The sequence below is a fragment of the Mustela nivalis genome, assembly GCF_964662115.1.
Source record: "Mustela nivalis genome assembly, chromosome: 3".
In the NCBI taxonomy this organism is placed as follows: Eukaryota; Metazoa; Chordata; class Mammalia; order Carnivora; family Mustelidae; genus Mustela; species Mustela nivalis.
The window spans coordinates 147,670,815-147,680,227 of record NC_139022.1 but is presented as its reverse complement, the minus strand read 5'-3'; the positions used below and the strand labels follow the sequence as shown (position 1 = coordinate 147,680,227).

The 9,413-nt window shown below is 38.3% G+C and overlaps 1 protein-coding gene across 3 annotated transcripts in view; it reads left to right on the top strand.

The window, feature by feature from the left end:
- The window catches only part of RIMOC1 (RAB7A interacting MON1-CCZ1 complex subunit 1), a gene marked incomplete at its 3' end in the record, with an annotated part of 38,894 nt that overhangs the window by 21,255 nt on the left and 8,226 nt on the right, over positions 1-9,413 (top strand). For all 3 annotated transcript variants that reach the window (XM_082723302.1, XM_082723301.1, XM_082723303.1), the window contains 2 exons: positions 3,750-3,856; positions 6,379-6,522. In XM_082723302.1, the coding sequence (XP_082579428.1) occupies positions 3,750-3,856; positions 6,379-6,522 (251 nt within the window). The remainder of the gene's footprint in view (positions 1-3,749; positions 3,857-6,378; positions 6,523-9,413) is intronic.

Genomic DNA, 9,413 nt, shown 5'->3' with positions numbered 1-9,413 from the left:
TTTCGACTTTTAGTTCTACATTATTTTCTTTTTGAGTTTTGAGCCATTATGCAGGTAGGTTTTTAAATTTTTGTGGACTCATTGTCATCGGACTCACAGGAAAATAGTAGTGAAACATTTTGCCAGATGGTTGATTGTTGGTGAATTTATTGAGGAGGGCCCACGATGAAATGGCTCAAGTTCCAGTGAAGATTATTTGCTGGATTATCTTTTCTCAGGAGTATGTTCTTAAAAACCCGACAGATCACCCTGAAGCTGATTTCTTTTTTGGTACCTGGTAAGGGTATCCCAGGGTTCATCTGAATAGTTTTGGACTGTCGTGGCTATTACCGGAAAGTGTATCCAGATTACCTCTAAATAAACTATACAGTGATCTCCACCTCACCCCCGCTAAAGAGATCGAAGAGTGTTTTTATTCATTTATCACTGAACCCGAAAGCCGTTTTCATTTTCCCATGGAAGAGTTCTTTAATCCAGACTAGAATGAGCAGTGGAAGTAAAAGTAAAGTGCTTTATATTTTTGTAAAGTTTTTTTTATTTTTTTTTACTTTTTTAAGATTTTATTTATTTATTTGACAGAAATCATAGTAGACGGAGAAGCAGGCAGAGAGAGAGAGGGAAGCAGGCTCCCTGCTGAGCAGAGAGCCCGACACAGGACTCAATCCCAGAACCCTGAGATCATGACCCGAGCCGAAGGCAGCGGCTTAACCCACTGAGCCACCCAGGCGCCCGGAGATTTTATTTTTAAAGATTTTATTTTATTTTATTTTTAAGATTTTATTTATTTGGCAGAGATCACAAGTAGGCAGAGAGGCAGGCAGGAAGAGAGGGAAGCAGGCTCCCTGCTAAGCAGAGAGCCTCATGTGGGGCTCGATCTCAGGACCCTAGAATCATGACCTGAGCTGAAGGCAGAGGCTTTAACCCACCGAGCCAACCAGGCACCAAATGATTTTATTTTTAAGTAATCTCTACATACAACATGGGGCTCGAACCTATAACCATAGGATCAAGAGTTGCATGCTCTACCGACTGAGCCAGTCAGGTGCTCCTTGTTGGGACACTTTAAAGTTGTGAAAATTTACTAAAATTAAAATGATAGTGATCCATGTTATGAGCCATTAATCAGTATTAATAGCAAGATATTTTTATTTTATGAAGTTTAAAACGTGGTTTCATGTTTGAACTGAACTTGGCATTCTTTTTTTTTAAGATTTTATTTATTCGAGAGAGAGAAATCAAGAGACAAAGCACAAACAGAGGGGGAGAGGCAGAGGAAGAAAGAGAAGCAGACTCCCCGCTGAGCAGGGAACTCAGTGGGCTTGACCCCAGAACCCTGGGATCATGACCTGCATGGAAGGCAGATGCTTAAGGGACTGAGCCACTCAGCTGCCCCTGAATTTGACATTCTTTTCCACACAACAAAAATAATATTCACTCAAAATGTGCCCTTTAATGTAACAACTATGTATTTTTATTAAGTTATAGGGATTGATAGTTCCTGTTTTCTACCTCAGATCAGATTAGCTGGACTGTGGCTACATATTCCATCTAAGAATGCTCTTTTTATTACTGAGTCAATTTTTGTTTTTTATTTCTCATTGTACAAACATGCTGTGTTTACTATATGGAGGTATGCCATGAGGTGGACTTTTTTTCAGGATTATGTAATAATCACTTGTCTGTCCCTTGCCAAGTGTTTCTTTGACTGAATGGTTCTGGTGAAAGTATTGCATTTTATAAAAGTTTGCTAAAATATGAGCCATTATCCCCCCTCCACTGTACTTAGAGTTTATGTGAGCTACTCCTTCAGCAGTGGCTTACTCAATTCAGTGCAAGTCTTTACATTTAAAATAATCTTGCAATTTAAAAAGAAAATACCAACTCAGTTTCTTTTTTTTTTTTTTTAAGATTTTATTTATTTATTTGACAGAGAGAGATCATAAGTAGGCAGAGAGGCAGGCAGAGAGAGAGAGGAGGAAGCAGGCTCCCTGCTGAGCAGAGAGCCTGATGCGGGACTCGATCCCAGGACCCTGAGATCATGACCTGAGCCGAAGGCAGCGGCTTAACCCACTGAGCCACCCAGGCGCCCACCAACTCAGTTTCTAAGGAGTGCCATGTTCCGTATAATTTCACTTCACAGTAGTTTTTTTTTTTTTTTTTCGGGGTTGTATAGATGCTAATTCTGGGCTCTGGAGGGAGGGCAGTACTAACAAAGTACTTTTCAGTTCATGTGAATAGTGGACTTTAAAAGCAATCAGAGGGGCACCTGGGTGGCTCAGTTTAGTGTCTGCCTCGGGCTCGGGTCATGATCCCAGGATGAGCCCCACTACGGGCTCCTGCTTGGCAGGGAGTCTGCTGCTCCCTCTCCTTCTGCCCCTGTTCAGTTTCTCTCTCTCTCTCTTTCTCTCTCTCTTCTTTCCCTCTTTCTCTCGCACTCTTTCTCTCAAATAGATAAATAAAATCTTAAAAAAAAAGAAAAAGAAAAAGCAATCAGAATCTGATTCAGATACAGATTAGGCCTCTTCTAGGAAAACTTGAGGTCATTGTATGATTACCAGCAGACTTCACTAAAGCTGGTAGTGCCTTTACTTCAACAGTGAACAGCTTAGCTATTTGTATAAGTGCTAAAGCTGAATCAGATGGGCCTGGACCAAGTATTACATTTTCTGTCCATTGGCTAGTGTTGGAAAGGGTTCATATTTCAGAAAGGAAGCACAGAGGGGCAAACCCAAGGACTTTAATATCATGATAGTGGCCGTGTCTAAATTTGACATGAGATGGTACAGAGGGTAGACACCTAGCACCTTGGTATGGACACTTTATAGGTTAGGGAGGAAAAATCCATAAGAAAAAGTGAAACCATAGAAGCAAAGGGAATATGACATTAAAGAAGAGGGAGAAGGTGGACAATGTAGAGGAGAGAGAGGGTGAATTGTTCTTAGAGGACATAATAGAATACTCAATTGCTTCTTTGAAAGAATTAGGTAATTTTTTTCCATTTCGAGGTTTTTAAGGGAATAAAATATGCAGATAGATTATGTAATTTTAATTAATTGTAACAGCTATTTACATATATAAATACATAGACACGGGATAAAGTTATAATTGCTCAGCTTACATTTTGTGAGGCATTTGATTTAATCCTGTTGTAGAAAATTCATTTATGAAATTACAAGTTCAGTGGAAGCCCTTTGTGTAGATTTATGTATATTGCTTGTACTATTCTAATAAAAGTTACATTTATTGCTTAAACATTGTGTGTGAGCATCATAAAAGAAGCATCATGAAAATGAAAATACGAATTGCATTTAAGAAATGACAACTGAATCTAGAAGTCCATTCTAGCTCTCCAGAATAAATTACCATGATAAATTTGTTATGAAGGATTAGGCATTATGATATTTCATGTTTTTTGGGGTTTTTAAAGATTTTTTTTCATTTATTTGAAGAGAGAGACAGTGAGAGAGGGAACACAAGCAAGGGGAGTGGAAGAGGGAGAAGCAGGCTTCCTGCCAAGGAGGGAGCCCAATTTGGGGCTCAGTCCCAGAAACCTGGGATCATGACCAGAGCTAAAGACAGACGTTTAAGGACTAAGCCACCCAGGCACCCCAGTACTTAGGTTTTACAAAGATATTATTAATACCATGCTGCTTCAGTGCTATAACACAGTATCATTTCAGGTACACTTTTTTTCTCTTTAACATTTTGAAACTATATGAACTAATCTTCACGTTTTTATCTCTTAATAGATCACTTTCTAATTCGGGCCTCTGCGGCTCTAGAAAAATTGAAACTTCTGTGTGGAGAAGACAAAGAATGTTCAAATCCATCAAATCTTCTAGAACTTTACACACAGGTACTGAAACAGATGTGATTTCTGACATATTATGGAGAAGATTGCCTATATGAGATGACTGACTCTGAAGTTTACATGTGGTGAAACCAGTTTATTCTCTATTTAACGTGTTTGACTTGGGGGCACCTGGCGGACTCAGTTGGTAGACCATGCAGCTTTTCATCTGGAGGTTGTAAGTTAGAGCACCCTGTTGGGTGTAGAGATTACTTCTAAATAATAACTTTAAAATAAAAACAAAGTGTTTAATTTTTCTCAAGAAGACCTATATATATATATATAAAACATATGGACTTGAAACTTTGAGGCGATATACAAAAAAGTAAGATTTATTATCTAATGTATTAAGGGAAAAAATCTTGGAGATCACAGAATTTCTTCTCTTTATATATAATTAAGCCAACTCAAATACATGCAATTTCCAAGTTCATGAAGGTTATTAGGAAAGAATGAAGATCTCTGTCAAATCCCTGATTATTTTTTTTCCTCCTGAAATTCATCTTTTCTTAGGATTTTCGACATAACTCTCCTGCAAGTGTCATGTAGGTCTATAAGATTTTTCTGTACCCCACCCCCATTTTTTACTTTAAAATTCCAGTCACTTTATGGACAAGACCTATTTTCTTGGTTTTTTCAAACACTGCTGAGGCAAGCTGACATTAAGAAACATAATTCCAGGGGCGCCTGGATGGCTCAGTGGGTTAAAGCCTCTACCTCGGCTCGGGTCATGATCCCAGGGTCCTGGGATCGAGCCCCGCATCGGGCTCTCTGCTCCATGGAGAGCCTGCTTCCTCCTATCTCTCTGCCTGCCTTTCTGCCTACTTGTGATCTCTATCAAACAAATAAATAAAATCTTTAAAAAAAAAAAAAGAAAGAAAGAAACATAATTCCAGGGGCACCTGGGTGGCTCAGTGGGTTAAAGCCTCTGCCTTCAGCTCGGGTCATGTTCCCAGGGTCCTGGGGTCGAGCCCCGCATCGGGCTCTCTGCTCAGCAGGGAGCCTGTTTCCTCCTCTCTCTCTCTCTCTGCCTGCCTCTCTGCCTACTTGTGATCTCTCTCTGTCAAAAGATAAATAAAATCTTAAAAAAAAAAAAAAAAAAGAAACATAATTCCATTATGTAACTAACATTCCTGTAGCACTTTATAGTTGACCAAGTGTTTCCCAGGCTCTTACATGATTGCGAAGATATAATAAAGATGAAGTGGTTATAGGAACTAAATTTGGATAAGCTTCCCAAGTACACACGTGTAGCACTTAGGTGCCTGCCACTCTGTTTTCTATTAGGAAGCTGGGTTCTGCCTTCAGATATCATGGTTCAATGAGCCTGTAAAAACTGGACTCAAAAACCTCAAAGGCCCGCTGTTATTTGTCAGAGCTTTGCCTGGCTAACTTTCCCTTTGGAAGACTCAGTGCTTGTTTCATGTCTTTCACGTGGGAGAGTTCTCAACATTTTATTTATTATTTATTTTTTTTTGTAGGCTCCATGCCCAACATGGGGCTTTAAACTCATGACCCTGAGACGAAGTGTCACATGCTCTACTGACTGAGCCAGCCAAGTGACCGTAAATGTTTTAATTTACTCCTAAAGATAAGATGAAAGGCCTAGAGATATAGATTTAAATTCTCTAGGCTTCCTTGGACCCTAATTTTGGTTCTGAATCAACAGGTAATTATCCATAAGATAATGATCTTGCCCTTTGTGGCTTAAGCCTTCCAAACAAGAACACTTAGCAATTAAGTAATCCTGTGTGCTAGTTCTATGTGCTTTACAGATGTTAATTCATTTTATCCTCAAAGCAAGGAGCTTTGAAAAGCAATTTCTTCATTTTAACAACAAAAGAAAATAGTCTTGTCCTGGGTTAGTTAGGTGATTAGTGGTAGAACTCAGTTTCCTTAGTCTTGGTCTAATAAATTAAAAAAAGAGAAAGGGTTGGTTAGTTTTAAGGTACTTGAACAGAGCATCCCTGTATTTAGGAATGCTAGGGATTTGGTGTTTAAATTGCATAATGTTGGTGATAATGCTGCCTTTATTGGGTGGTAGGATACATAGCACCCAAATGCTGGTTCCACACTTGAGGAAGCAAATCCTTTGAAGATTAAATATGTAAAACTAGAGCTATTGACCTTAAATTGATATAGCAAGCATTAAGAAAATGTTCAAGAAGTATTATGTGTAAATTGCAAAGAGCATAATAATTTTATTTTTCATAATTATATGTGATTAGCTTATCCAAAGTCTCCATTTTATTTACTTATTTTTTTGAGAGAAGCAAGATCATTAATTCAGTATTTTAGTAAAATACCTATGAAGTTTCCTATAAAGTGCATCTCAGATTATATTGTTCTATATATTTACAGATTCTTTACATATACAGATAATATTTTTTAGACATTTTTTCCAACTTTTCAAATTTAAATATTGTGCTGAAGATTTAACTGTCTAATAAAGCATCTGTATATGTAAGGTTAAACTGTACGAATTACTCATTTTTTATGAATATTCTTTTTTTTCCCTTTTATTTCAGGCAATCTTGGACATGACATATTTTGAGGAGAACAAACTAGTAGATGAAGATTTTCCTGAAGATTCTTCACAGAAAGTAAAAGAGCTGATCAGTTTTCTTTCAGAACCAGAAATTTTAGTTAAAGAAAATAATATGCATCCAAAAGTAAGTTTTGCAGTCCTATAAATTATACTGAAATGGTGCTGATTCTTGCTGTATTGCTCTTCAGAATCTGTAGTTTTTCCTCTGGAATGTGTGTTTGTCTCTATTTTAAATTAAGATTAAAGGAGTGATATATGAGAGTTTAACACTTCAGACCAGCGTCATAACTAAAGTATCACATATATGTTTCAGAATATTTGCATGATGGAATTGTGTTGTAATTGATGGTGCCTGATGATTTTCCAAACACAGATATTTGCTGTTTCTGTTCCCTTTACTTTTGCAGGTACTGTTTTCCCTAAAGTCCCCAGTGATCTAATTACCACATCTCTTATGTCCTTTTTACAGTTCTCATCCCCCTGGACATTTGCTGCTTTCCTTCCCATTGATTACACCATCCGTTTGAGGTCCTGCAGGCTCCTCTTCATGTCTCAGGGCCTTGCTCTTATTCTTTCCCAGGCATCGCCCCTCTCTGCCATCCTGGAAGGATAGGCCCTTGCCAAGGATATCTTCCTCATCTCTGATCCTCTCTGTCCTGTCTTTGCTTCATAACTTGTTCACATGCTTTTTAGTGTCCTGTTTAGATGATTCCAAGATTTTTATCTCTAGACCCTGCTACTCTTTTAAGCAAATAATTATTTAACTGCCTGCTGGCTCTCTTTACCTAGGATATTTTTTTTTTTTCCTCTGTGTGTTTATCGGGGGATGCTAACTGTGGAAAAACATAATCCCAAATTTTAAATGATACATCATAGTAAAAGTTTGGTTGATTTATTTTTTTTTAATAGGAATAAAGAATGAAATCACAACAACCTCATTTTAGAAATCTTAACTCAGGAAATAGCCTTGCTTATTTATTTGTTTAAGATTTTATTTATTTGAGGGCACCTGGGTGGCTCAGTGGGTTAAGCCGCTGTCTTCGGCTCAGGTCATGATCTCAGGGTTCTGGGATCGAGTCCCGCATCGGGCTCTCTGCTCAGCAGGGAGCCTGCTTCTCTCTCTCTCTCTCTCTCTCTCTCTGCCTACTTGTGGTCTCTGTCAAATAAAATCTTTAAAAAAAAAAAAAAGATTTTATTTATTTGAGAGAGAGAGAAAGAGTGTGTGCACATGTGAGAGAGCAAGAGTGGAGAGAGGAGGGGCAGAGGCAGAGGGACAAGCAGGCTCCTGGCTAAGCGGGATGTGGAACTCCATCCCAGGATGCAGGGATCATGACCTGAGCTGGAGGCAGATGCTTAATGCACTGAGCCACCCAGGCGTCACTAAAAGGTTCAATTTATTAAAACTGTTTTTTTATATATCTTCATTATTTTATTCTAGCAGTTGTACAGATAAGTGTGATCTTGTTTCAGCTAACATATTTCTGAAAAGTTACCCTTTTTTAAAATTATTTTTTATTGAGATATTGTTGACATACAATGTCGCATTAGTTTCAAGTGTACAAGATAGTGATTCGACAGCTCTGTATGTTATGCTATGCTCATAAGTGTAGCTACATCTTACAAGGCTATTTCAGTACCATTGTACCTTTTTCCCCTGTGACTTAACTCATTCCATAACTGGAAGCCTGTACTCACCTTCACCCGTTTTGCCCATCCCTCTGGCAACCATCATTTTGTTCTCTGTAGTTGAGTCTGATTCTGCTTTTTGTTTGTTTTTTTATTTGTTTTGTTTTGTTTTAGATTTCACATGTTAGTGAAATCATATGGTATTTGTCTTTCTCTGTCTGACTTATTTCACTTAGCATGATACTGAGTCTGCCCATGTTGTCAAAAATGGCAAGATCTCATTCTTTTTTATGGTTGAATAATAATCCTTTGTATATATACACCACATCTTTACCCATTTATCTATAGATGGACATTTGGATTGCTTCCATATCTTGGCTATTGTAAATCATGCTATAATAAACATAGGAGTTTGTGTATTTTTTTTTCAAGTTAGTCTTTGCTTTGGTTAAATACGCACTAATGGAATTACATACTAGTGGATCCATTAGTGGATCAGATGGTAGTTCTGTTTTTATTTTGAGGAACCTCCATATGTTTTCTACAGTGGCTACACTGATTTATATTGCCACCTACAGTGTATGATGATTCCTTTTTCTCCACATCCTTACCAACACTTGTTATTTTTCTTTTCTTTTTTTTTTTTTAAAGATTTTATTTATTTATTTGACAGAAATCACAAGTAGGCAGAGAGAGAGGAGGAGGCAGGCTCCCTCTCGAGCAGAAAGCCCAGTAGCCCAGTGCAGGGCTGGATCCCAGGACCCTGGGATCATGACCTGAGCCAAAGGCAGAGGCTTTAACCCACTGAGCCACCTAGGCGCCCCCACTTGTTATTTCTTGTCTTTTTGATTCTAGCCATTCTGATAGGTACAAGGTGATATCTCGTTGTTTTGATTTGCATTTCCCTGATGGTTAGTGATGTTGAGCATCTTCATGTGCCCTTTCGCCGTCTCTGTATGTCTTCTTTTGAAAAATATCTGCTCAGGTCCTCTGTTCACTCTTTGGTCAGATGATTTGTTTTGTGTGTGTGTGTGTGTGTTAAGTTGTATATGTTCTTTTTTTTTTTTTTTAAGATTTTATTTATTTATTTGACAGGCACAGATCACAAGTAGGCAGAGAAGCAGGCAGAGAGAGAGGAGGAAGCAGGCTCCCTGCTGAGCAGAGAGCCCCATGTGGGACTCGATCCCAGGACCCTGGGATCATGAACTGAGCCTAAGGCAGAGGCTTTAACCCACTCAGCCAGCCAGGCGCCCCAGTTATATACATTCTTTAATGTTTTGGATATTAACACCTTACTGGATATATCATTTGTACATTATCTTCTCCCATTCAGTAGGTTACATTTTAATTTTGCTCATGGTTTCCTTAGCTATGCAGAAGCTTTTTATT